This window comes from Colletotrichum chrysophilum, assembly GCF_026319265.1.
Source record: "Colletotrichum chrysophilum strain AFK26 chromosome Unknown scaffold_92, whole genome shotgun sequence".
NCBI classification, from domain to species: Eukaryota; Fungi; Ascomycota; class Sordariomycetes; order Glomerellales; family Glomerellaceae; genus Colletotrichum; species Colletotrichum chrysophilum.
In genome coordinates this window covers 161,088-188,260 of record NW_026517379.1, presented here as the reverse complement: position 1 = coordinate 188,260, position 27,173 = coordinate 161,088, and the positions used below count along the sequence as shown (strand labels likewise).

Here is a 27,173-nt window from a genome sequence, read left to right as displayed (position 1 = left end):
TGCTGTTATTGCTGCTGCTGTTATTGCTGCTGCTGTTATTGCTGCTGCTGTTATTGCTGCTGCTGTTATTGCTGCTGCTGTTATTGCTGCTGCTGTTATTGCTGCTGCTGTTATTGCTGCTGCTGTTGTTAGTGTCGTCTTCGCCGGTATTGTGATCATTGCTACTACTTATTTCTACTACTGTATTTGAAAGGGGTAATTAACTACACAGGAAATATAAACATAGCTGCGCAGACAAAGGAGAATTAGGCCGTCCTTGCAATTACTATGTAGTACCTAGCCCACACGTTTGGAGGGTCATCTCAGTGTACCTATCTAGGTACCTAGGTATCTGTACATAACCGGGCCTTGTGAAGTTAGCAGCTGTGGCCAACGTCCAATGAGCAAATAGTGTGTGGAGACCCCTGGAACACGCTCCCACGCCGCGACCTCGCAAACCAACGCGCGCTGAAGTCAGCCTCATGTGAAATGAACTTTCTCTCCCATGTCGCCCAGGGTCTCTGCAAAGAATCCGTCCCCAAAGCCTATTTTGCCCGCCATCTCGGAAGTTTCTGCGCACTGCTATTGTCATCAAGAGATATTCACTTCTGGATACTCCTGCGCTTCCTTGCCCCGGCGACACCGACCGTCGCAGCTGCCGCACTTACAGCTCCCTGCCTTTCGACCTAAATCGCAACGCTTTCGTTTTGCGACAGCCACTCAACCCCCGCGACTAGAACACCCAACCGCGGATCCTCCTCCGAAAATTTCACAATGGCCAAGGTCGCAACCGAATTCGAGAAGATTATCCAGGAAGGTAGACATGTCCTTTCCCCCTTCCTTCTGAAGTACAATGTTGCCGGCTAGAAACAGCCGCTAACCGACGTCTTGCTTGGGATGCGCAGGACGAGAGAGGAAGAAGAACGAGGCGCTGGCACAGAAGATCTTTTCCAAGGATAGACGACAAAGCGCCCCATCGAAGCTCAAGCCCGGCGCAGGTCCTTCGCTGGCTAGCAGAGTTGGTGTCAATAAGGTATGGCCGCCGCCCGTTTGCTCGAGTCGAGTCGAGTCGACAAAAGCACGCAAGCTGACAGCGCTTAATACAGCAGCGTACCGCCTCTCTCGGTCCCAAGGCCGTTCCCGCTGGTAACATCGACGGCGACTGGACGCATGACCTTCATGGCACAGTGAGCGGCGGACGGAACGGCGCCGGAGCTGGTGGCCTTGCGTCTCGCATCTCGGCGCCTGGAGGCAAGCCTTCTGCGGCCACGATGAGCAGACGAAATGAGCGACGGAACGAACAGAGGGCCGCGAGGGTTGCGAATGCGATTGAGCGCTCCGATGCCACGGCCGACGTGCAAATGACACCCGCCCCCGCAGCGAGACCAGGCCTTTCTATTCGGGGGCTCGCGGGCCCCTTTGCCGTCATGGCACAGAACTTCGCGCCCGGCACCACGGCCGCTGACATCGAGAGCGCGATGACACCCGTAGGCGGTGAGATGCTCAGTTGCCGGATCCTCAAGACGACCCCGTTGCTCGTGGCGGAAATGGTCTTCGCTACCAAGGAGGGCGGCGATGCCGTGATCTCTACGTTCAACAACCAGACCGTGAGTGTTAGGATGTTCGGGAGTTGAACTGCTCGCTGACATTCTCAGGCCGACGGACGTGTTATCAAGGTTTACCCCAAGCCCGGCGGTTACAAGGACACCAATGCGCCAGCAAGCACTAACGGATTCCGCGATGCTCGCCCTACATCGAGCAATGTCATTGACGGATCTAACGGCTTCCCTGAGCCTGTCCAGGCCGATAACACCGGAGGCAACGGCCTCTACAGTGATAAGATGGTTGGTAGAGGCAACGGCGGCGGCGGCGGCGGTGGTAACCGCAGAGGACGCGGTTGGAACCGCGGCGGACGGCGGTAGTAAACAGCCATAGCAACACTGAATCAGAAACCGGGATGCTTGTCTTTGGCGTTGGTAAAGAGCGGTTGGAAGGTCGAATACCAAGGCGACTCATGTTTATGCTTTCCCTGTTGCAGCGAACATTCGGGGATTTCTTTTCTTCTTCTTTTTCTTCTCTCTCCTCTAACGGACCGCAAGAGGTTAGTATCACTTACCCAGGAGCATATGTAACAGTAGAAAACGTTCTTATCGCTTCTTAGCATCAAGTCGTCATTTCGGTTTCACCCTTTCCTCAACAGGGACTCTTGGACCTCGTCGCGTTTTGTACCGCTCGGAAGAGAAAAGTACTTAAAAAGCAATGTTCAGCAAGAAGTGGGTATATTTTGGAGATGATAATAGTTTTGAGGCGCCTTTTCCTATGATACAGCCCTGTCGCTTCGTCCATCTTTTTGCGCATCAAGTTTCACGCTGGTGGTCAAAACAGGCTGGGAGTCCTGCTGTTGGGGGTCAGTCAATTCGACCACGAAACGGTTGATGGCATTTCGCTTCTTCTTAAGATCTTCAAGCTGATCTCCTTGCTCGAGAAGCTGCCTCCTTTCGACTCTGTCGACCGTGGCGATGAGGCTGCGAGCAAGATCAAGAACGAGTTTCGCAAACTCGATGCGGCGTTCGCCCCCTCTCTCGGCGGATGGGTTGGGTTTGGCCTTGGGTTTGGCGCTTGGTTTTGCCGCTGCCAGCACACCTTGCCTGGCCGTGCAAAACGGGCCATATAACTTGTCGACGGCCGAAGCCAGCTGCTTGCCGTAGCCCCGATCCGCGCCCTCCTGGTTGCCAGACTTGGCCATCTGGCGGAAGGCATGGTCTGCTGCCACAGCGACCCGGTGGTAGAGAATTAGCGCGAGGATGTCGATGCGTGGGGGAAACCGCCTATCGTTCTTCAGAGCTTCTGCACGCAACATCGTGTTGTCGATGATGCCGGTCGCAATGGTGAAGGCATTGGGGTTCATATTATCACGGAGGCACGCTTGTAGGGCCTGGTGTACTAGAGATGATGTGAATTGGGCCTGGGGCATCTCTGAGAGGATGTTCATGGCGAGGGCGCTGGCTCCACGGCGCTCAAGTTGCGACATGTATAGTTCGAAGTTGCCGGCGTCAGGCTTTAGGCCGTAGTGATGGACGAAAAGATTCCAGTAATCAGTGGCTAATCGGGGCTGTCTTTGGGTGGCTCTGGATGAAATGAGGAGGGAGAGTGTCTTTGGACCTGGAACCGCGAGTTTGACGCCATCGCGATCTTGGTCATCCTGAGATCGCTTGTTGCTGACGGCAGCGATATCTCTATTGCCATTATCCTCGTTGATCACACCTCTCCAGTCTCTTTTAACATTGGCGTCCTCCAAGTTGGGTATGCCCATGGTGTCATGCAAATGCTGCATCAATTCCTTTTCTGGCAGTATGCGCGCCATGGCCAGGACCAACTCCTCGTCCATGGTAAGCCTTCCGGCTCGCCACTCGCGCATTACCTCTTCCCAGATGCGCTTGCACTGATCAACAACCTTTAGCGTCTCGCTCTGTTGTGTGCCCGCTGGCTCCCTGGTACCTCCGACATCATGGCTAGACTTGGACATGATACTGAAGCGCAAGCTGTTGAGAATGGTTGTGTATGTTCGTGCGTCTGCTCCGCGACCGGCCTTCGGGTCCGCCGAATCCAGGATGGCGAACATGGAATCAACGTCCTTCCCGCGGCCGCATGCTTGGAGGACAGCGTTGAGGTGTATTTGGTTCGCCTTGACTCTTGTATCTTGCAACAGAGTACGATACAGCTGGACCGCCCGCTTGACACCGGCCTCGGGGTGAGGTACGTTGGCAAAACCGCGGAACATGATAGTGTACGTCTGCTCGTTGGGTTTCTGCCCGCGCTTCTTCATGTCGTTGAAGAGCTTCCATGCGTTGGCGGGGCTTTTTCGGGTGACAAGCTCGTAGTCGAGGACGTGGTTCCAGGCAACGGCACAATCGTCTCTCTTGCTGGCTTCTTTCACCAGGAGGACGGCTTCTTCATAACGGTCCGTTTTAAGCATCGCTTGGACTTGCTGGGCAATCTTCCAGCGGTCCTCCGAGTACGCGAGTTCTTTTTCAACAACTCGCTTGACCCTTCTTTCTCTCTGACTTTTCGCTAGCACCTCTTGTTCTTGGGGTGCTGCGTTCAATTTCCGCATGAACTTCTCCTGCGTGATTGCGTCGGCATGGCTTAGTCGGATCAGCGGCAGGCCATATTGAGAGATGCGAGGCGTCCTGGCGAACAAAGCTGCTGTCTTGATGGGCTTGGTGAACCTCCTGAGACACGCCGTACAGGCCAACATGCTGGGTATCGATTCTGATTTTGCACGCCAGGAGAGACTCCTAATTGTGCTGGTAGATGCGCCGTGACTTAGAAATTTTGCAGTGACTGAAGCTGCTAAGAATGAAGCTGTCGCCTTATCTTATCGGACGTAAGTGAAATATCGGTATCCGTATTCGTACTCTGTATCCGTACAACGGCATGCATGCTTAGCGTGTCACGCAGGCCACTGACGTTTGGGCCGCGGGGGCCAAGCCTCTTGCACCCCCCACATGCTTGTAGTGGACCAATTGGCCCAGTTCAATTAAGCAGAACGCGTCGCAAACACGGACGCGACTTTTCTCAACACGCGCCGCCCCTTGCAACGGGCCAAATTATAGTGCCTAGAACCCCGTCCTTTGCGATTTCCGCTCACAACATGCCTGTTTCCACCCTCTGATAGCCACACCGAACCGCCAACAACTCATTTTGCCCGCGGTCTTGATTTTGTTCGCGAAACCATGAACTAGACACCTCTTCTACACACTTTCGCTTTCTGATTGATATCCTACAAAAGAAAAACCACCCATCATGCCGAAAGCCGACAGGCGCTCGAAGCTCGCCGAGCTTCGAGCTCTCCGACAGTCTGGCAAGAAGGGTAACTACGAAGTCGAGGACGTTTCCGAATTGTACGAGGAGGTCGACGAGAACCAATACAAAAAGATCATTAGGGACCGTCTGGACCAGGACGACTTCGTTGTCGACGACAATGGCGAAGGCTACGCTGACGACGGCCGAGAGGAGTGGGATCGTGCCCCTCAGTATTATTCGGACAGTGACGAGGATGTGACTATACAAGGACGCGGCAGGCCTAGCAAAGCATGTAAGATAGCCTGACCATACCCATCATTCGAGTCTGGACAACAGCTAAAAGCAAGTAGTAAAGAAGCAGCGCGAGGACGAGGTAGCCAAGCGAGACGCAAACGATCGAGACATTAGCGAGTACTTTACAAAGGGTGCTGTCAAGACACAAGCAAAGCCAAAGGTTTGCATTAACGAAACTGTGGGACGAACTCTATGGTAACCAGGTCAACAGGTAGCGAAGACAAAAGAAGATGACGCCTTCCTTGCCGACTTACTCGGCGAAGTGGACGCCAACGTCCCCGCACCCGTCTCAAGGTCTGGGGGCAAACGCAACAGATCCCCGGAACGGCGAAGAGCCCGCGTGCTCTCTCCCGCGCCAGAGACTAGACGGCCTTTGTCCAAGAGACCCAAGACCGTAGACGACCGACTTCCTTCTCCGACCATTGACGACTCGGTGCTTGACGATGGCTACATGCCGCCTATGGGCGACGATAGAGAGGACAGTCCGATCATGGAGGCTGCTGATATTCCCATGTCTGACCCGGCACCATCATCGCCGGCGGCAAAGGTAGCTCAGCGAAAGGCCCAGATCAAGGCAGAGCCAAAAGACGAGGACGATGACGATATGATGGAGGTCGCACACGCCGGTACCATCACCACTGCCAGCGTCAACATCGCCGGATCGAGACCTCCGAAGAAGCTGATCAAGCCGGAGCCGTATCCTTCGCCCCTGAACTCGTCCCCTGCTAAAGCAGCCGAGCCCATGGTGGACTCGTCTGCTTGGAACTTCATTACTGACCAGCTCAACGTCGTCAGCAGCTCACCTGCGGAGGCGAGAAGTGTTGGTAAGATCGACTACAAGGATGCTGTCGAACCGGACGGCAGTCTCAACTTGTTCTGGACAGACTACACTGAGGTGAATGGCAGTCTCTGCCTCTTCGGTAAGGTCTTAAACAAGAAGACCGGGCTGTATGTCAGCTGTTTCGTAAAAGTCGACAACATCCTGCGCAAGCTGTACTTTCTGCCGCGCGAAACAAGAGTGCAAGGCGGCGAGGACACTGGGGAGGAGGTCGGGATGATGGACGTCTACTCTGAGATTGATGCCATGATGACCAAGATGAATGTTGGCATGTACAAGATCAAGGCTTGTAAGCGCAAGTATGCATTCGAACTGCCAGGAATCCCCAAAGAAGCACAGTATCTCAAGTGCCTCTACCCATATACAAGTAAGTCACCGGTATGAAAGCTTTGGCGAACGTCGGCTGACTAGAGGGAAAAAAGAGCCCGTGATCGATGGATCCGCTACTGGAGAGACCTTTTCGCGCGTTTTCGGCACCAACACCGCTTTATTTGAACAATTCGTTCTATGGAAAAACATTATGGGACCATGCTGGCTCAAGATCAACGACGCCGACTTTGGCGCCCTCAAGAATGCCTCTCACTGCAAGCTTGAGGTCTTAGTCGAGCACCCAAATATGGTCGCCCCGCTGAGTGACTCCGATAACCTCGACACGCCTCCCCTGACATTGATGGCCTTGTCCTTGCGTACCGCATTCAATGCTCAAGCCAACAAGCCCGAGATCCTCGCCATCAGCGCCAGGATTTACGAGAAGCTGTCATTAAATGACACCACTCCCGCCGAAAAGCTTCCCTGCCGAACCTTCACACTTATTCGGCCGTACGGCACGTCGTTCCCGCTTGGGTTCGAGACAATGGCCAAAGAGCGCAAGAGAGGCCTTCTCAAGACGTTCCGTCAAGAATCTGAAATCCTTCAGTTTTTCCTAGCACAGCTCGATGTTGTTGATCCTGACGTTATCTTGGGACATCAATTAGAGGGCGTCGACTACAGTGTGCTACTCAACCGTCTACACGAGAAGAAGACACACCAGTGGTCTCGCCTCGGTCGTCTCAAGCGGTCACAATGGCCAGCTTCCATGAACAAGGTCGGCGGCAATGTATTCGCTGAAAGGCAAATCATGTCTGGTCGTCTTCTCTGTGATCTCGCCAACGATGCCGGAAAATCTGCCATGTATAAGTGCCAGTCTTGGAGTTTGACAGAGATGTGCAGCCTCTACCTATCGGGCAACAACCGCCGTCAAGACATTGATAATGAGGCGGCTCTCAAGGGCTGGGCTACTCAAAACAAGGATGGCATGATGAACTACATCACTCACATGGAGACCGACACACATTTCATCACTGCCCTTGCCCTCCAAGTCCAGCTTCTGCCTCTGACCAAAGTCCTCACCAACTTGGCTGGTAACTCCTGGGCGAGAACTCTCACAGGTACTCGTGCTGAGCGGAATGAGTACATTTTGCTGCATGAGTTTCACCGCAATAAGTACATCTGTCCCGACAAGCAAACTTTCCGGGGCAGAATGGCCCAAGAAGATAATCAAGAAGAGGAAGGCGAAGGCAAGAAGAAGGACAAGTACAAGGGAGGTCTTGTCTTTGAGCCCGAAAAGGGTCTGTACGACAAGTTCGTTCTCGTCATGGACTTTAACTCCCTGTATCCCTCTATCATTCAGGAGTTTAACATTTGCTTCACGACTGTCAACAGATCAGCAATGGTAAGCTAAACACATCTTCTGGAAAGGCGACAATATCTAATCATTTCTTAGAACGAGGACGAGGACGCTGTGCCCGAGGTTCCCAAGGATCAGGACCAGGGCATTCTGCCCAGACTAATTGCCACTCTTGTCAGTCGAAGAAGACAAGTCAAGGCTCTCATGAAGGACAAGAGCGCCACTACGGGCCAGCTTGCCACCTGGGATATCAAACAGCTTGCGTTGAAGCTCACAGCCAATTCCATGTACGGATGCTTGGGCTACACCAAGTCTCGTTTCTACGCCCGTCCGCTCGCAGTCTTGACCACGTACAAGGGTCGTGAGATCTTGCGGAGCACCAAGGAGCTTGCTGAAAGCAAGGCCCTTCAGGTCATCTACGGAGACACTGATTCCGTCATGATCAATGCTAATGTCGAAAATGTGGCGGACGCGTTCAAGGTGGGCCAGGATTTCAAGAAGGCAGTCAATGAGCGATACAGACTTCTCGAGATCGACATTGACAACGTCTTCCGCCGTATCCTGCTCCAGGCCAAGAAGAAGTACGCCGCCATCAACTTGGTTGAAAAAGACGGCAAGTTCATCGAAAAGATGGAGGTCAAGGGTCTAGACATGAAGCGTCGCGAGTACTGCACTTTGTCCAAGGAAATCTCCAGCAAGATTCTTAACGAGATTCTTTCCGGTGATGAGACAGAGGTGTCTATTTCCCGTATTCATGAGTACCTGAGAGAGATCTCTGGCATGATGCGCGAGCAGTCCGTCCCTCCCCAAAAGTATATCATCTTCACCCAACTCGGCAAGACTCCTACAGAGTACCCCAACGCAGACTCGATGCCCCAGGTTCAGGTAGCGCTTCGGGAAATTGCTCGAGGAAAGACAGTTCGCCGTGGTGACGTTGTTTCGTACATCATCACCGGTGATCCTCAGAGTTCCGATCCTGCGCCGAAGAGAGCATACCTTCCCGCCGATGTCATGAAGGCCGACTCTGGCCTCTCGCCTGACGTCGAATGGTACATGGGCAAGCAGATCTTCCCCCCTGTTGAGCGTCTATGCGCAAACATTGTGGGCACGTCAAGCTCTCAACTTGCAGAGTGCCTCGGGTTAGATATTCGCAGGTACAAGTCGGCGCATGATGGTCATCAAAGCTCTAGCAACGACATGGAGATCCATCCCCTTGAGTCGCAGATCCCCGACGACGTGCGGTTTGCCGAGTGTGCGCGTTTGTCTCTGCGCTGCCGCACCTGCAAAAAATCGTCTGTGTTTGAGGGTCTCCTCGCCCAGCCTGATCGTGTGTCGGCTTCGGGTGTGCTCTGCGATTCGTGCGACGCAACCATTCCGATAATGTCCATTGTGGCCCAAGTCGAACATGCTCTTCGCACGCAGACTGCTCGCTACTACGAGGGCTGGCTCGTGTGCGACGACACGGCTTGTGGCATCCGCACTCGTCAGATGAATGTTTACGGCACCCGCTGTCTGGGACCCAAAGGCCTTGCGCGGGACTGTCTCGGCCGCATGCGCTACGAGTATACCGAGAAGGCAATTTACAACCAACTGGTGTACTTTGCCAGCCTGTGGGACGTCGAAAAGACCAAGGCGTCGGCCGAGAGTGGGAGCGACCTCTCCCGCGAGGAAAAGGACAAGATATTCGCACTTGCCGAGCATAACCGCGTCCGGTTTGACACCGTCAAGGGCGTGGTTGACAAATATCTCGACAAGTGTGGCAGGCAATGGGTCGCCATGGACACTCTGTTCGCGAAGCTGGGATTCAACAAGCCTCTTCTTACCGCCGCATAAGCCAGACAACGAACCGCGAAATGCAATGATGATGAACCGGACGGGATCACTTTAGAATGAAGCTTGGCTTGGGCAGTAGGACAAGGTTTCAGGGAGGGGAGTTTGTTTGGCTTTCAGTATACATTGCTCTCTCCTGCCTGGCACAACAGTGGCGGGTTTTCAGATTGTTGAGCCTGGCGTTTTCGGCAGATTCAAATTTGGGCAGTTGGGCACGTATCGATGAACGCATAGCATTGGTCTTGGTATGCAAGAAGGCCAATTTTAATTCACATCAGTCGTGTCTACTCAAGTAGAGCCTTTCGAGCTTCCGTTTGCATGTGGTGTTCTCTCTCACTTCGTTCTACATTTAGTGCTAGCATACCAGCATACTGCCTTTACTAGGCTCGTCAGCCCCTTTCTTACACCTCGTCTGTCGATGGTTGGGAGGCCAACGACGGCGCAGCATGAGGGGGGGCAGGGTACATCAGGGCTGGCAGGGGTGTGTCGACAAATGAGGCTATTTTCGAGGGATATAAAGCCCTCATGCACGACGCTACCCACATTCACACATGCGTTCACACGCCATAAAGACAGGGCTATCAGTAGTCAGTAGACCGCGAGGCAAATACGACACATGGGGGGATTGTATGAACTGTGTGGTCTCTTTTTTTGCTGATCCACTGGCTGGCTCTTGCCAAGTTAAATGTACAAAGTCAGAAAGAGTATTAGGTCCTCCGCCCGGTCCGATTAATCCCGCCGATGTCTCATCTTCTTTGCCCTATTCATCATGGCTCGAACCCAGGAGCCAAGCTGCCGTTGGCGACCGGCAACAAGGTCCTGACATCCGTACTAGAACTGGGCCAATCTCTTTTTTAGAGTGTTCCGTGACCAGACCGTTTCATTGCCCTCCCAAAACCGGGGGGGAAACCTCACTTCCTTTTCCCCCAAACTTGTTTCCATGCAAAGTGTTGTTGGGTCTCCGCTGTGAAAAACCAGCCAGTGGACAAGCCAATGCCAAAAGCAAACGTAAAATAGAAAAAGACGAAACCCTCTTCTGAACATTCCCAGAATCCCCTTTTCTGCATAACAGGAAATCACGACCTGGCCGAAGCTCCCCATTGTATGCTTTTGTTGAGTGCCCTCATATCCGCCTGGAAGGTCAGCGTGCTGGCCAGGTCATACACACATGAGCTCTCCATTGCTGGATGGACCCTCCCGAGGTCGTCTTCTTTCATTCGTGCATCTGGCATTTCCATTCGCCCATGTCCCATCCCTCCAAACATAGCCAGGCACAATAAAGATGACCCGTAAAGCGTCGTGAACTCGTATTAGAAAGGAATAGAAACACATGTTGAGAAACGCATCGGGGGATGCGTTGTGGAGTTGGGGAGGGGTAGGATGTAGGAAAACGGACGTCTGTGGTCCGAAATTGAGAAAACCTCTCTTCCTTGCGAGAGGTTCTCTCGGTTGCGAATCGTCTATGTCGGTATTCTTCTCGAGGTATCATGGTCCGCAGTAGTAAAGATCAGGGTAACTTTTGAAACACACGAACTGTGAAAACCCTTGTGTAAATGCACCAAAACAACCCCCGCCCCTGTCTATTTGCTGAAATGCAACGACTCATTGGAAAAGGAAATACTCAGGGTCTCTCCTCATTTGTCTCCGCCGGCAGCGGAGCTGTCAGGAACGGCCTTGGACAGTGCAGGCGATGCCGCAGTCGAGGGAGGAGAGGCTGGGTTTTCGCTGTCCAAATTGGCGAGTGCGCTATTGACTAGTGAGATATTGACCAGAAGAAAAGAAGATCATGATTATTATCTTACCTGAAAGCGTTGGTGTGCTGAGTGGTAGGCGGTGTTCCGGTGCGGGAAGAAGCACCAGAGTCCTCACCAGGGCGGCCGAGGGAGCCGCCAGGGCCGAGTCTGCGGCCGCTGTTGCTGCGCGAGGCAAACATGGACGTAGGTCCAAGAGTGACATTGCCGCTGGCGGCTCTGCTGGTAGAACCCTTCAGGCGGCGCAGGTCATCCATACCAACCTGGTTGGAAGCAGCTTGCATGTAGCCAGACGAAAAGTTGCGGGAATCGCCACGACCAAGGTTGGGACGACCGCCAGGCCCCCCACGCTGGCTGCCGCTGCGCTGGTTCTCCTGAGCCTTCTGGATGGCAGCAGCCTCAGCCTACAATTTTGTTAGCCTCCGTTTGAGCATTTCAGGTATTACTGATGTTCTTACCTCGGCACGGATCTCCTCCAGAGTCTTTGGGCCCTTGTTGGCCTCCTTGGAAGACCAACCAGACCTACGGAGGTCAATGACGTCCATGAGCATGAACTTCAATCTGCTGGCGAGCTCGGGCATGTCGACCATGTGCTGAATGCGTTCGAAGTAGGCATTCATCAGCTGCTTGCCCTTGTCTGATGCATCGAGGTTGCCGCCAATTGTTCTCAGCAGCTTGGAAAGAGACTCAATCTCTGCTTCGTCGGGCACGCCCTCGTAGTCAACCAACTTGCGTACACACTCATGCATGATACGTTCAGTCAGCATGCCGAGCTTGTATAGCTCACCAATGAACTGAACCAGACCAAGACCACGACGCTTGGCGGCAGCAGCAATGTAGTATTCGTCGGACAGCATGACAGCCTCTCCGGTAGCCTTGTCCTTCTCGCCTTCCTTGAGCTCTGGCAAGTTGACCTTCCAACCACGCTCGAACTCTTCTTGGCAGCGGTTGAGCAGGTACTTGCGGAACAGAGCACCGCCACTAACAACAACACCATTCTTGTCCTTGATGTTCTCGTCGCGAATCTCGGCGCTCATCGTGTCAAGCATGCGCTTGCAGAACTTGGCGTACATTGAGGCCCAGTGAGCTTCATCAGTCGCCTTCTCAAAGGTGAGCTGGATGACCTGGCGGAGGGTGCGGCCGTCAGACTCGTCCTTGGACTGGCCCGCAATGGCGAGGATCTGGTCGGCAATCTTGTCGAATTTCTCGGGGGTCATCTTGTTGAGCGCGGCCTTGACCTTACGTTGGACCATTTCGGGATCCATGTGGTCTGCAGCAGCACCGCTACCAGCGGCACCACCCTTTCCAATGCTGGTAGGCTTCCAACCGGTAGCGGAGACCGCGATAGGCTTGACTTCCATGCCCTGCGTAAGAGGCATGGTCTTAGCTGCCTGCGCCTCCTTGGCGTTGAAGTCGTTGCGTCTACTACCACCTCCTCTTTGAGAACGAGTTCTAGGTGAGTTGGGTCCCATGTTGGAGGAGGAAGGTGTGCGAGCCATCTGTCCAGCGACAGGGAAGGAGGGACGGAAGTTGCCCATACCACCCATGCCGCCTGCGCTCATAGCAGCATTGGACATGGCGAAGCGTTCAGCAGAAGTTGTACCTCTGACGTTGGGGTTCATGGGGCCGCCAGGGGCGCCGAACTTGCCCATCACTCCGGCAGCAGAGCCGCGTTGAGAGTTTCCGCGGCCAGATCCAGCTCGGGGAGTAGAAGCGGAACGGGAGCCATCGTTGTCACCAATCAAAGACTTGACCTGTTGGTGGAATTCCATGGAAGGCTGCTCGGTAAAGACCTTCTGGAACTGGAGCAAGAACTGAGCGTCGTACTTGAAGGTCTTGCCCTTCTTGGCGACAGCGGCATTGAGTGCGGGGTTGGGGGAGCTGATTCCCGCAGGGTAGGTGTCCTGGTTGATAACTTGCAAGAAGCGAGCAGACTTGAGTGACTGGAGAGCGGCGCTGGGCTGAGGCGGCTCGACAGGCTTGGTGTTGAGGGGGGCGAGGTTCAGAGGGGAAGGCTTGGCTCCACGCTTCTCGGTAGGAGTGGCCTTGGGCGCAGACGCCTCAGTAGGAGTGGAAGCCTTTGAATCGCCACCAATGCTCAGGGTAGAGAGCTTGTCGGTGACGTCGCCAACCTTGGCAGGCTCGTCGGGAAGGTCTCCTGACTTACTCTTCGCAAGAAGCTCGGCAACAGAGGGGGCAGAGGAGGCACCCTGGGCACGCTTCCTCTCCTTCTCCTCCTCAAGACGCTCCATCTCACGCTCAGCCTCGCGGAGCTTGCGATCTTCGTCGGCAGCGTTGGCCTTCTTCTTCTCCTCCTCGGCCTTCTTCGCAGCCTCCTTTTCGATGGCCTTCTTCGCGTTGTATTCCGCAGCCTCCTTCTCGCGACGAGCATCCTCTTCTTCCATCTCCCTGATCATGCGTTCCATTCGTTCGTCCTCGGTTTCGGCCTCAGCGACAGGTTCGGCGGGCTTCTCAGCCTCTGCCTTGGCCTTAGCCTCAGCTTCGGCCTTGGCGTCAGCTTCAGCCTTGGCGTCAGCTTCAGCCTTGGCCTTCTCTTCTTCCTGAGCCTTACGCTTGGCCTCGGCAGCTTCTTCCTCGGCCTTGCGAGCCTCCTCCTTGGCCTTCTCCTCAGCTTCAGCCTTGGCCTTAGCTTCGGCAGTCTTCTTCTCCTCCTCAACAGCCTTGGCCTTGGCCTCGGCCTCTTCCTTAGCCTTATCCTCGCCACCCTTGGTGGCTTGCTGGATCTTGGCTCTAAGCTCGTCCTGGATCTCGCGAGCAGTCTTCGGGGTGGCTTGGCTATCGTTACGGACATGGGATGGCGTCGCTGACTTCGGTGGAGGGGTAGGGGTAGAAGTCACAATCGGAGGAGTCTTGGATTGCTGAATGCTTGGAGCAGGAGAGGACGGGGTCTTCATGCTCTTGAAGTCAACAGCCTCACCCGCAGCATTCTTGATGACGATGGCCGCGCTCTTCTTGGGGCGAACAAAGTTGTTACCGACAACCATTGGGGTCTTAACCTGAGCATTTTGAGGCTGGGGTGTACCAGAGACAACAGGCGCGGCCGGTTGACCAGTGCTTGAAGACGGCCGTTCCGAGTGCGAAGATGTACGTGACATAGCAGTCGGAGCAGGTTGGTGGAAAGGGGGAGGCACAAACCCAGGCTGGAAGGCCGGGGGAGCGCCGGGGGGGGAGGGCATGTACCCCATCTGGTTGTAGTAAATGGGTCTGCCGTAGTTGTCGAACTGGCCCTGAGGGGGAGGGTATCCGTACTGTTGCTGTTTCGCTTGAGTTAGCAATCTCTCGTAATTACCGGTTTCGGGCGAAAGATCAAGAGGAGGAACTGGGGGGGGCGCAAGGAAAGATCCATCAGGCGCCATCGGAAGCTGATCAGCGAAGTTGAATTCACCATGCTCTGGGAAGTAGCCCGGCTGGAACTCGTTGTGCGGCATGTTGCCCAGATGATATCGCTCATGATCAGTCACCCAGATTTGCTCTTCACGCCGGCTGTGGCGTCGAGGTCTGTTGACATCCAATTGCGACTCATGTGACAAGTCTGCATGCCGAGACTTCTGGGACGACTTATCCCAGTCACGACGCTGATTCTTCCGCTTATTCTTGGTAGACAGAGTAGACGAATTGAAAGACGGAACATAAACATCTGGAAAGGAGGAGGGGTGCTGTACTTGTTGGGGCGCCATGTTGGGTGGCGGGTAATAGTGCTGAGGCGGAGTGGCCATAGGCATCGGGTGCATTTGAGCCGGAGCCATGTTCGGGGTTCCTGGCTGGGACTGGGCCAGAGCCGGGCTTCGGGTCGGCTGAGGCGAGTTCGGGTAAGGCATTGTACGTCCGGGATGGAAGGAAGGGGGCATGGCACCGCGTCCGCGGCCGTTGCCGTACTGCTGGCCAGGCGGGAAACCCATGTTGGCATTGTAGGGAGGGTGCTGCGGGTTGAAGCCACGGCCTCGGCCGCCCTGAGGCTGGAACCCTTGACGGTTTGGGCCCTGGTTAGGACCAACAGGCCCGCTCACATCGCTGTGCTGAGAGACGCCCGATTCTCGTCTAATATGAGAGCCAGGCTGGGCGGGCAGAGCGGCCTGGGACTGAGGAGTGGAGGCTTGTCTCATGTGGCGCTGCAGCGAGTAGTTGTCAGCAAGGGTACCAACGACATGGTCTATACAGGTGTGATGGGTAACTTACATCGCCATCGCTTCCGAGACTGCCAAATGTCATCGCGCCGGAGTGAGCCATACCAGAAGGAGGGCGGCCACCGCTAGCAGAAGGCTGAGGAATAGGCGAGGGAGAGTGCGCAGGAGAGGGCACCCTCTGATGAGCTCCAGGGATGGGGATAGGAGCCGCGGTAGACTGAGGAGTGCTGTGCGCAACAGCGGGTGAGTTGTAGCCAAATTGGATACCAGGCTTAGAACCACCGACGGGGCCACCGTTGGGAGCGAAGCTGTTGGGACCGTTGGCAAGAGTGACGGAGCTCTTGCGGCTGTGGTCAGCCGCGTTTCCGTTCATGTTCGAGGAACCGTGGGCGACTGCTGGGGCAGCAGGCACAGCAGGAGTGATGGGGGGACGTCCATTTACAGGTGACGGAGCAGACGGCTTGGCATTTTGCGCAGAGGAGCCACCGACCACCACAGGTGGGTTGGATCCCGTCGCAATCAGCGGCGTGGAGGCTTGCTTCTTGTTCGCACCGGCAGCGGACGCATATGAAGGAGCCGAAGTCGCAGCAGAGGAGTTGGGCGCCGGGTTGGACTGGGGGCTGGCAGTCGAAGTCATATGTGGAATCTCGTCGTTGCGCGTGCGGAAAGAAATGTGCGTTGATGGAGATGCGTTTCTCGGTCGAGGAAGCGTCGGCGTCGGGGGATGATGTGTAGGTTGCGAAAAGACGACGATGTGGTCGAACTTGGCGCAACTGATACGATCGCTCGGATACCGAATCTCAGATTCGACGGAGGGGTCCTGGGGCGCAGAAATCCAAGAAGTGAATGACTGTGGTGCAATAGGTCGATCTATGAATGAATCGTCGCTAGGATGATTCAGAGGCAGGATCGGATCGGGTTATGGTCGATTCGGTCCGTTGACTGGGTTGCGAAGGACTGTTGTCGTAGATTCCTTGACGGAAGGAACGAAATATCGCTGGGCGATGGGGGGTGGGAGAGGGGAAAATACAACGATTTTCGGCCTTCGCAGCGGTCGGGAGGGAACCAAAGAAAGGTATTCCAAGCGACCGGCTGTATTAAGAAGAGGGGAGAGTTGTCTTCTGAAGGGAAATACAGAAGAAACCTGCTGATGGAAGAAAGGGTCTGGTGAGGAATTATCCACCTGGACCAATTTTGGTGTTTGTGGTGAGGGAAGATTTGAAAGAGGAATCGGCCAAAAATTTTTTGGGCGGCAGATATTATGGCGTGGACCTGGGAAATCGGAGGAGTGTGAGGGAAAGACCCAGGAAGGTACCTTTCGGAGGTACCTCACCATTAAGCCCGCGCCTACGGCTCACCTAAAAGCAGATTCGATACCTCACGTCGCCTGTGGGAAGCCCAGATTCACTACCTTACCCTGTGTGTAAATAGTGGGCCCATAGACACCCTGTGGACGACACTGGACAAGGTGAATCACAGATGTCCACGAGAGTTGCTCAGGCAGTCGACGTCTCCCAGTCCCGTCGCCCGTTGTCCAATCCACCTCGATCTAGAAGCGTCCCATTTGCTAAGGACTCACTCATTCATTCCCTTACGCAATATGGTGGACGGGCTGGCTTGGGCCATATCAACGCCCAGTCACTGACGAGCCAAAGAGCCAAAGAGCCATGGAGGGCAGAGCGACATGCCCTGGGAGACAGGACGGGGTGACCACCTGGACGACCAACCGCCAACACCAACACCACCAGCCCAGGACACCTCCTACACACAAAGACCATACCCCAGGAACCCCAGTAGCCCCGTTTGGCGGAACGACAGTGCGTCACTGGCCATATCTCTCGCTTATCAGCACGGTAGGAGACCCGCATTTCTCGCGCACAAATGACAGTGCGAATTCCTCATTGGTGAATGCTGTTCTTGCTTTCTGCCCGCCCAGGCGAGTGATTGATTGGAACCTCAGACAGGCAGGCACTTAGGTACCGTGGTAAGGTAGGCAGTGTGTTCATCATGAGACCAAGACAGAATACAAGGTGGATGGTTTGGGTGCGGTACTACGGGTGAGTAGGCTTCTATCGATATGAGGCAAGAGGAAACAAAACTCGAGGCAGTGAAGTTGTTGAGTGATTTGTTTCTTTGGTGCAGCGGCAGAGGCTCGGCTTAAACCCAAAGTTCCCCTTTGCAGGTCCTCCCTCCCTTTTTGTTTTTCCTTTTTTTTTCCTCCTTTCCCTTCTCTTTCCTCTCCCTCCCCCAAATCTGCGGTCCTTCCCGGTAACAGCGCAGATGAATTAATCATCACTGCCGGTAACGGTCGGGCAGCTGCGCTGTGGTTGCCTACTTATCTATGCGTGCACTTGAAGCAAGGTAGGGAAACAAACGCCGCCTCATGCAGAGTTCCCAGAAACCTGTCGGAATGGACAAACACATTGGTCTTTGCATCTATCTGTACCGGCTTGTGGTTTGTTGAGCAGATAAATTACAGGTTATTCTTGGATCAGCCTCCTTTTCCAGAGTTGTCTGTCCTACAGGGTGCCTGGGCAGCGGGAGCACAAGCTACTCAACCACCTTAGGTACTCATGGTACCTACCTACCTATCCGTACATTACCTACCAACCTTCCTGCGCATCAGGCGGGCAGCGTGCGAGCCCACGCCAGCCCCAAAATGCCACCTACCGACAGTAGTCGTATCTCGCACAGATATGTATGATGACCTCCCAGGTGCTCTCCTCGTTGAGTACTGAAGGTAGGATAGATATGCCGTCTGTAGCAGGAGCTGCCATTCTTGAACGACTGAAATCCCCTAAGATCCCACGTCGTAGCATTATGGATATTTGGCCGGGGTGCTCGCCAGTCAAAACCAGCATGCAAGGGCCGACGACCGACACCACCGAATCCGTGGATGTCGGGCCAGATTACTTGCATGCCTTTCCCCCAGGTCTGGTTCACCTGGGCTACCTTAGCTCGGGGTACGGACACATGGAGATACAGAGCACGAACCACCGACCTCCATTAGCAATATTGGCCTCACCTCAGCCTCTCAGGTTATCCTCAATATGATCCTGAGGTAGTGCGGTTCCAGCCCGACCATGTGCTTCAGGCCCAAGTTCCGATGGTGCAGCGGGTGTCAGTCATCGTTGAAGCGAAAAAGGAGACGGGGTTTGGTTTCCGCGTGTGTATCCTGGTCATCGCCGTCCACTCTGGCACAACTCGGGTAGGACCCTTCTTTCATGGCAATTAGCTTTATTGTTAACTATTTTTATTTTTATTTTCTTGTTGCTTCTGTCTCCGTCTTGCGCTCAATACCGTAAACCATGGCCGAAGTTGGCGAGGATAAGTCGTCTCGAATAGTTTAGTTTTCGATACTGTCTGGTAGATTGGTTTTACTGTTCCTTCCTTCTCCCCCCTCGTGAAGGCCTTTTTTTTTTTCTCCCCTTATTTGCCTATTTCTTCCCCTTTCTTGAATGCGATGTCACCTGGGCTGTGTGTCGGGAGGTCGGCAAGACTGTGTGGAAGTGCGAATTTTCAGGTCAGCTGGTGGGTCAGGTCACAGCTACGGTGCACCACAGCACCATAGGTACGGATACTTAGGTAGGTAGGTAGAACATTCAGTCCTTGAGGAAACTGTCGGGAGCTCAGTATGAAGTTGGAAGAGTACCCTTCCATAACGTACCGATCTGCCCGAGACCGGCAGTTTGGTATGAAGATACGAACATCAGATGTTTGTTGCCTGTTGCCCTTGTGTCTTGGACAGAGCCTCGACCACAGAATGCTACCTAAGTATCTTACCTACTAGAAACAGGTGTTGACAGAGACCGTCATAAAATCCGCTATCAAGTAGGTGGGTTCCGTACGGAGTACGCAGCAGTAGAGTTGAGTTTGCACTGCAAGAGTGCCTCACCTTCTTGCCATGCAATGCCAATCAGGAAAGATGAGAGGTGTTTGCTGCCTGGAGTGGTCTCCCATCCCAAACCTGCGCCGTCACTGATAGTCTGATACTTAGGTGCCAGATGCCAGACGTCCGTTCCGGTTGCAGGTACGGGCTACGGAGCAACATCACCTCGGTCTGCAAGGTGCTGCAGCTCTGAAGCCTGAAGCATTGTTACCTGACCTGTCCCCATGCAGCCCTTACACGCACTCACGGCGGCACCGGGGAAGGGACAGTGGGGGAGAGGGAGAGAGAGGAGTGAAGGGGAGGAAGGGGGGAAAAAAAATAAGAAAAAAAAAGAAAGAAAAAAAGAGAGGAAAAGGGAAAAGGAAACTGGCCAGCAGAACAAGAGGAAAAATTTAAATTGCTCTGGAGGTCGGTTTCAAACACGGACCCTGGACAATGGACAAGCAGGGCTGGACAAGGGCACCCCCAAAAACCACTACCCTAGTCGAGCTCGCACCCCTGCAGATGCCGGGCTTCACGGAGTGGCTGACACGTGCACTTTGCCATACATCATTGTCCTCATCTTCTTTTAAGAGGTCTTCGTAGACCAGACTGCTCTGAGCGACTATCTTATTCCAGGAAAATCGTCATCGCTGCCATGGATATTTCAGAGTACCAATCCCAATCCGATCCCAACTGGACAGCGGACGGGCTATTCTGCAGAGTTCACAGCTTTCGCTGTTGCCACCGTAGCCACCGACTGGGTAGGTCCGGAGGCGATAGCAGTCATACACCCTCGCTTACAGTGTCCGTAAGCTCACTTGAATGACTGTCGGCCGCTGATCCTGATACGACAGGCTATGGTCTGATCTTGCTGGTGTTCTCACCCGTTGACACGCCCAAAAGAAGTCCCCATCACTACGCCCCAGGTCGGCATCGTTTTCCCATCAATCACCCATCACACGTGTCGACGCGTCGAGATGGGTAAATGAGAGCACGGCCTACAAGCCGAAGGAGATGAGATGGGTCTTCCGACGGGCCTGCATGACTGCAACGGGCACCCACACGCCGCGCTGCTTACATGTATACTCCGTCTTAATGCCCCGTCTTGCGAGGGATCTGCGATATGCCAAGGTACCTGGTCCATTGCCCAGGCAGGCACCAGACCCTGGTACATTTGCCCCAGGATCGCAGACGAGACCAGACCAGACGACACAGACCATCTGTGTAGGACGCTAACGGGTCTATGGAAGTTTGCCCGTGGTTGCTCGTGAACCAGACACCCTACAAAACCAAAGGGACTAATGCTTAAACTGAGGAACTTACGACCGGGCTTGGATGAAAGGGGCCGCGGAACGGGAGTTGTCGAAATAGCCAAAGTACGGCGCGCAAAGTGATCCCGTCGTCGAGGACCAATTTCTCATTCCACCGGTTAATTGATTGCATGACGTACTAACATGACATAGCGTGGTGGTCGTCGCGTCCAACATTACAATCGCTCCAGTCAGCCCCATTAGCTACGTCCCGCTAGGTACATAGGTACTCTTCGTCTTGTCGTCCCTATGCTCTTGAAGTGCGACTCGTCGATGATTTGCCAGTCGTTCTCGCGGCGTCCTTTTCCTGCGTTTCCATTAAAATTATGGCCGATTGGTGGCGAGTCACGCGTGTCAGACGCGTTGACATACATCAGTTTAGATAAAGAGGTTTCCACAGCGGTGGTTGACATCAGCCTGTTGCCGAGCGAAGATGAACCTGGATAAGCACACTTTGGTGACAGGAGGCACTCGAAAGTTGAAGCAGGTAGATTTAGCTAATGACGACGCTTGGGAAGCCTCTGCCAATTCTGTTGCTTTCCCCCGTCCCAGGAGAATGAAAGTACAGCGCTAAAGGGCGGGAGCACTATTTTAGACGTGGAGTGTTTGCTCCCAAGGGGCTTGTTGCTTCAGGTTTGGGGCGAGTCATCTCCCTAAAAAAAAAAAAAAAAAACTAATCCCATCGTTGCCTTTCACCTAGATGGCTGTACGGAATTGTTGCTCTCTTTCTCTCATTCATTGAGTGGTCGCACACTATTCGTCGGGAATTTTCTATTCCCCCTGCCACCTGCCAAGTAATGACATGTTCCCGTGGTCTCCATGACACGCATACTCGTGCAAGCTGACTCTTACAGTTTTAACTTAGTCGTCTCCTGTAGCCACAAAAGGTGCCTTGAACATATCCCAACATCTAACCAAGCATCCACGACCCGTTGCCACTCGCAAACCCTGGGCTGATGTTGTCAGCTTGTACTGTCACTGCTGGCGCGTTCGCTCTAGTCCCCAAGAAAACCCCGTCCTCGCCCGGCCTCGTTTTGTCCCCGGGAAGTCAGGCAAACTTCTACAATACACCTGAGTGTCGTCACCATGCATGCTACAGCGAGTTCCTTCCCCGCTATTGAGGTGGTGGTCAAGACCGTAAAGGGCGACGTCGCGCGCACCGCCAACATATCGCAAGCCACCCCGTGGACGGCTTCGCATGTCCCATCTGCCGCTAGAAAATATGGTGTGTTGATTTGATACACACAAAGACTAGGGGCAACAGAAGTTTCCCAAGACTGTGTTCTGAGACTGTCCGTCCCCTGTTCCGGCGACTGGTCGTGCTACATTACCCTACCTCCATTTTTAGATCACAGATCCATTCATCAGTTGCCTCGTCCTCTCAGCGTCAGGCATTCGATGACGTATCCTGGAAAACGACAGCACTTTTTTGTTTCTTTTGTTTAGCTTGCAATCAGCATATACTACATACGGGCCGTAGGCAAGAGCATCGTCACGAAGCGGATGGAAACGGTGTCCCAGACATAGCAAGAGAAGCCGGTGGGATGGTGAAATCCCGGATGGCCTGTTGCATCAACATTACTTTGAATCTTTCTTGGTCCATATACATGTCCAGAGCTTTTCCTCCCTCGTTTCATAGTCATCGCATAACCTCAAAACTTCGACTGGGAAAAAAGCCATCTCGGCACGTTGATAATCAGATCCGCCCCGCTTCGACTTCTACTGATCGACACGCTTGCATCTTATCGGCAGGGGTTGTCCATCTCCAGATGCCCCCAGAGATGCCCCGCCGCGTGCTTGTCACGCTTTGGCTTCCTCAGCATCCTGGGGCTCAACGTCATCGTCTTCCTCTGCCACCTCTTCAACGTCGTCCAGAAGGGTCTCTTGTATCTCCATCTCGACCCCACCAGACATCGTACCCTCCGCCTGCATTTGCTTGACCTTGGTGTTGGTCATCTCATACACGTACTGCCCAAGATGCTCCACTCCTTCCATACAGGCCTCCCCAGGTACCGCGTCCTTTGCGATACCAGCAAGCTGTCTGTCCGCCGGCCATAATTCGCCGGTAACTAGCATGAGTTTATCAGGGCGAGCCAGAAGCTGCTCGAACGCCTGTCTAAGTTCATAACAAGCCTCGAAGGTCTCACGACGGCCAAGGATGTAGAGGCCTAGACGCGCGCGCGAAAGTGCTACTGTCATGCGGCGAATGTCTCGCAAATATCCAACTTTCGATGTACGGGTCAGCGACAGAATGACGTCTGTGGGCTAGTTAGTATCAAGCTGGCATCATCCGGTTTGTTTCCAACTTACAGTCGTTCTGCTCGCCCTGGTATTTGTCCACGGTTGTCACAACCTTGGGCATGCCAAAGATCGCCTTGTTAGCGCATCTGTGGGCTAAGACATCCTTTACCAGGGCTCGCTGCCCAGCGTATGTCGTGAGAATGCTGATCTTTGAGGCAGGATAGCCTAGTAGACGCATGTACTGGTAGACAGCCACCGCATACTCTGCTTCTCCCAGATTCTGAACAAAATGGGGTGTAGGCTCTGTCTCTCCACGACCTTTGTAGTCAGGGACATTGATGAACTGGTAGTCGTATTTGAAGCCCGCATTCGCCGTGGTGTACTCGCCTTCACTCTCAATATGTGGCAGATTGCCCAGTTTGGGGTACCGCCACGAGTAAAGGCTGGCAATAGATGGACGAGCTCTTCCTTGTTGATCCAACGTGATTGTGGGTACCCCAAGACGAACGAGTCGGGAAAACAGAGACTGCTCAAGGTTTGTGTAGTGGCGGAAAGCTAGGCTCTGGATGACAGGAGAGTTCTGGAAATGGTCACCGCAGAGGACAACTCTTTGCAGAGCCATTTGTCCATTCTGGGGCTTCTGCATCGCCAGCGGGATGAAGTTCTCAATTTCGGTGATTTGCGCAGCTTCTTCTATGACCACATTGTCGTAGTGGAAACCAAGAGACGCAATCTCTGCCCGCCTCATAGCTGCATGAGTCGATGTCATGGCAATCACGCGAGCCTCGTTAGTGAGCAAGTAGTTTGCCTTGTCTTTCTCACGGCGCAGGATCTCGAACGGTATCGCGTCAGCCAGTTCGGAGAAGATCTTCTCAATGTGACGGTAACATCCAATGGCGATTTCGAGAACGATGTCCCGGTCGGCGTCTGTTGGGAAGAGTGGTTGAGGCGCATCTGAGAAGAAGCGATGGAAGGGAAAGGCAGCGACAATGTTGGCAGCACTTAGTTCCCCGTCCTTGGTCACTTCAGTAAACTTTGCCCACGCTGGCTTGACATAAACAGAGTTGAAGTATCCAGCAGTTTCAGCGGAATTGCCATGGGCGCCTGGGGCTCCGAGACTGATGGCCAAACGGTTGACCTCCTGCAGATATCGATCTCGGTTCTCCAAGAAAGATTCTACCCTTCCATGTTTGCTGAAGTTGCCCTCAGTGTAGAGCTCTTCTTCGCCATGCCCAAGGCGGAGAAGATGGCGCTCGTCAATGTCGAGGGCCACAATCTTCGCAAACAATTGATTCAGAGCTTGATTGCTGTGTGCGATGAGTAACGTCTTCTGCTGCGGGAAGTTGTGGTAGATGTTATTGATGATTTGTGTGGCAACGTCTGTCTTTCCCGTACCCGGCGGACCCACGATGACCGTAAGCCCGGGCTGCGTTCCTGAAGTGATTGCCTCTACTTGCGAGGGAGTAAAGCGCACCGTGTTCAGCTTCGGTGCGTCGACGGGATAAGGGCCCATGTTCGGAGGTTTGTAGGTCGACACCTTGACAGTCTCAACATCTGCTAGCAGGGCCGGCTCAACACCACGGCGGCGTTTTTTGGAGGGTTTTGACGGTGGCTCGACGATCGGTTTTTCGGCCGTTTCCAGCACGTAAGGCGGGCCAAAGCTCCCGGTGACATCGTCGCTTGGCTCAACGATCTTTCCGGGCAAGCTCCCCGTAAGATGCTGCCAGTCCAAGAAAGTATCGCGGTAGTCGATCGTCTTAATTCGATTCGGCAACTGCTTGTACGTCGCTCCAGCTGGGTCGCCGTACCCGAGGAAGACTTCATGAATCCACGAGGCAATTGGAACTTCGGAAAGCGTCAAGCTACGGATAGACTCCAAAACTGGCTTGAAGTTGTTTTCCCTTCCGCTACGGCGCATGATCAAATTGACCTTCGCATAGGCCTCGGGAGGGTTTGCTGATGATTTTTCAGCATCCAAAGCGTACGTTCTGGAATCCAATTTCAACTGCAGCCTCCGCCGGTTATCTTGATAAGCAGAACCAGGACGCACGACCTTGCCCTTATCGTCTGTGATCTGGATGATTTCAGCCGACCGGATGGAGATAATTCCAAGCTTTTCAGCCTCAGAATGTGAAGCGTCTCCGTTGGTGATGCTGTTAGCAACGGGTGCCTGAACAGCAACAAGGAAGACCACGTCGTCAGTTCGTAGAGAATCCCACTCGCGCCTGATACCGTCATTCAAACGACGGACATCAATCGAGATCTCTGCCCGAACCAAAGATGGCTTATCATCACCTACGAGCGCCGGAGCGACTTCGAGGATGCTGGGTGAGTTAGTAAATGGTCTCCAACACACAACGCCATAACTTACGATGGTTTTGTTGTCGGCAATGCCATCTTGGAGAAGCCTTGGAAAGTCGTCTCGCCGGGTCTGCGGCTTTCGGGGCGAAGACGTCGGATGGCTGACTCGACGTCTTTTCTAATGCCGTAAAAGGACTCGGCGCGGTACAAGACCAACGACCTCCACAGAAAGTCACCAACAGACAGATACTGAAGGTTGAGTTTCGGTAGAGCAAGTGGGTGAGAACCATTGTAATCATCGGTCCTCACGATGTTGTTCTCAAAGAGAGACTGTTCAGTTGGGACCAGGCTCATGCCACGTGCTACTTCTTGGAAAGTCTTCCGCCTCTCAAACGTGGTCAGAATAACCTCGATGAGGAATGTCCTGTCGATGTTCATCTTGAAGGAGTCAGGATAAGTGGTCCGAAGACGGAGCAACCGTGACAATTCCACTATCTCTTCATCGATCAAGGGTTCCAACAGGCTCGAGAGCTCATCCCTTTTGTCGATGGAACCATAGTTCGATAATGCAAGCACCGTAAGCTTGTCTTTGAAGTGCTTTAGCGCCACCTTCTGTAGTCGTGACAGATTTGCGCAGTGCTTGTCGTAAGATTCTGTCCGGCTGAGCTGCGCGCCCGTTTGGTCATCAATCGTGAAGTACGTGTAGTGACGGAGAAGTATATGGAGATCTCGCAGCAGGCTTCTGTCTTCGTCATTGAACATGGGAGACAGCCTCATGGCAGACAAAACATGCAGATCGATCAGTAGAGAATTAACGTAGCGCCGAGTTGGGAGCTGGCTCTGCAAGTCGGTCAAGAACTCGACGAGGCGTTCGCAGTAGAGAACCTGATCTGGGCTTAATTAGCACAGAGAAACTCTCCTCTATTCCCCGACGCCGAAATCATACCTGGCTTTGCGTTTTCTGTATAGATCAAACTCAAGAAATGCAGAATCAAAGTGTACAACCATGACCGATCGAATCGCAGCTTTGCCTTCGTGGCATCGTCAGCAGCATCGTATCTCTTTCCAGCGGCCCGCCATGCTTTCCGCACATGGGGATTCTGCTCGAGCTTTTCTTCCCGCAGCTCCTCCGTTGACAAGTTGTGCCAGATCGAGATAGAGACCAACGGCGCGCACTCCTTTCTCACGATAGCACAGTCGAGACTCTGGAACGCCGAGATCAAGAAAGACAAAAGGTGGGTTCTAATCGTAGGTGAGAGTGTCTGGTCGAGTGTCATCGAAAGAACTCGGCGGAATAGACTGGAGAAATCGTCGGGTCGATCTTCAAATATGCTCCAAGCCTCAAGCTGCTCGCGGCGCTTCGCATTGACGAGGAGAACCACCAACAAAACGTGGTGATTGGACGATTCTTCTGTATATCCAGGCCATAGCCAACTTCACATTCTCGTTAGTCAAGGCTATCATCAGCTTGCATGTATGTTGGCATACCTTTCCAGTGTCTGCAAGCTTTCCAATGTCAAGATCGACTTATACGGGAAGCCATCATGCTCCAAAACATCCCAGATGTCTTGCTTCAAAACATCGTTCTTGACCTTGACCTTGGCTGGCTTCTTGGTAGCCTTGAGCCAGTGCTTCTTTGCTAATTGAGCAAAAGAGCTCTCGCCCTCGATATCGGCGACGGTCGGGCGATCGCCTGGAGCCTTTGTTTTGGATCGGGTAGACGGTGCAGCTTGAGCATCGCCGCTCTTCTTCTGCCGCTTGGCTGTGGGCATTTTTGGCGATGTTGATCAAGACAAATCGGGCGCCAAGATTCGCGGTCGCATTCCGAATCGAGAAAATAGAGGTACGGGGTCGGGTCGGGATGCGCGCAGGCGCAAGTGTTGACAATGTCGAGATGCTTAGCCTGAGAGCTCCAAAAATTTCAGCCTTGCATTTCTGGCAGTTCCTCCATGGATGCCCGTTTCCAAATCCTCCACGCGACGCGATCCTTACCCTGCTGACTGGCTGGAGGCACCTAAAAGTACCTGCTGGGCCAGGCCAGTTGGAAAGTTCCGTTAGATAGGTGTGCCTAAGGTACCTTACAGAGCCTCAACTTTAGCGGATGCCCGATACAGTGTACGCGCACGGGACCGCGACGGGCC

The 27,173-nt window shown here is 53.7% G+C and overlaps 5 protein-coding genes across 5 annotated transcripts; 2 read left to right on the top strand and 3 right to left on the bottom strand.

Moving 5' to 3' along the window:
- Positions 1 to 753: 753 nt before the first annotated feature.
- On the top strand, positions 754 to 1,901 carry COL26b_009533 (uncharacterized protein; the record flags this gene model as incomplete). Its single annotated transcript, XM_053182261.1, has 4 exons — positions 754 to 796; positions 885 to 1,012; positions 1,089 to 1,586; positions 1,635 to 1,901. 4 exons carry the CDS (start codon positions 754 to 756, stop codon positions 1,899 to 1,901), a joined length of 936 nt encoding a protein of 311 aa, XP_053033844.1.
- A 395-nt stretch (positions 1,902 to 2,296) lies between these two features.
- Positions 2,297 to 4,237, bottom strand: COL26b_009532 (uncharacterized protein; the record flags this gene model as incomplete). The annotated part of the gene is made up of 1 exon (XM_053182260.1): positions 2,297 to 4,237. One exon carries the CDS (start codon positions 4,235 to 4,237, stop codon positions 2,297 to 2,299), a length of 1,941 nt encoding a protein of 646 aa, XP_053033843.1.
- A 548-nt stretch (positions 4,238 to 4,785) lies between these two features.
- COL26b_009531 (uncharacterized protein) lies at positions 4,786 to 9,416 on the top strand (the record flags this gene model as incomplete). Its single annotated transcript, XM_053182259.1, has 5 exons — positions 4,786 to 5,077; positions 5,136 to 5,239; positions 5,291 to 6,284; positions 6,340 to 7,628; positions 7,680 to 9,416. The coding sequence occupies 5 exons, from the start codon at positions 4,786 to 4,788 to the stop codon at positions 9,414 to 9,416; spliced, it is 4,416 nt and encodes a 1,471-aa protein (XP_053033842.1).
- A 1,631-nt stretch (positions 9,417 to 11,047) lies between these two features.
- COL26b_009530 (uncharacterized protein) lies at positions 11,048 to 15,946 on the bottom strand (the record flags this gene model as incomplete). Its single annotated transcript, XM_053182258.1, has 4 exons — positions 11,048 to 11,159; positions 11,216 to 11,568; positions 11,623 to 15,294; positions 15,362 to 15,946. The coding sequence occupies 4 exons, from the start codon at positions 15,944 to 15,946 to the stop codon at positions 11,048 to 11,050; spliced, it is 4,722 nt and encodes a 1,573-aa protein (XP_053033841.1).
- A 6,344-nt stretch (positions 15,947 to 22,290) lies between these two features.
- COL26b_009529 (uncharacterized protein) lies at positions 22,291 to 26,804 on the bottom strand (the record flags this gene model as incomplete). The annotated part of the gene is made up of 5 exons (XM_053182257.1): positions 22,291 to 22,748; positions 22,801 to 25,055; positions 25,103 to 25,922; positions 25,979 to 26,466; positions 26,521 to 26,804. 5 exons carry the CDS (start codon positions 26,802 to 26,804, stop codon positions 22,291 to 22,293), a joined length of 4,305 nt encoding a protein of 1,434 aa, XP_053033840.1.
- Positions 26,805 to 27,173: the final 369 nt, after the last annotated feature.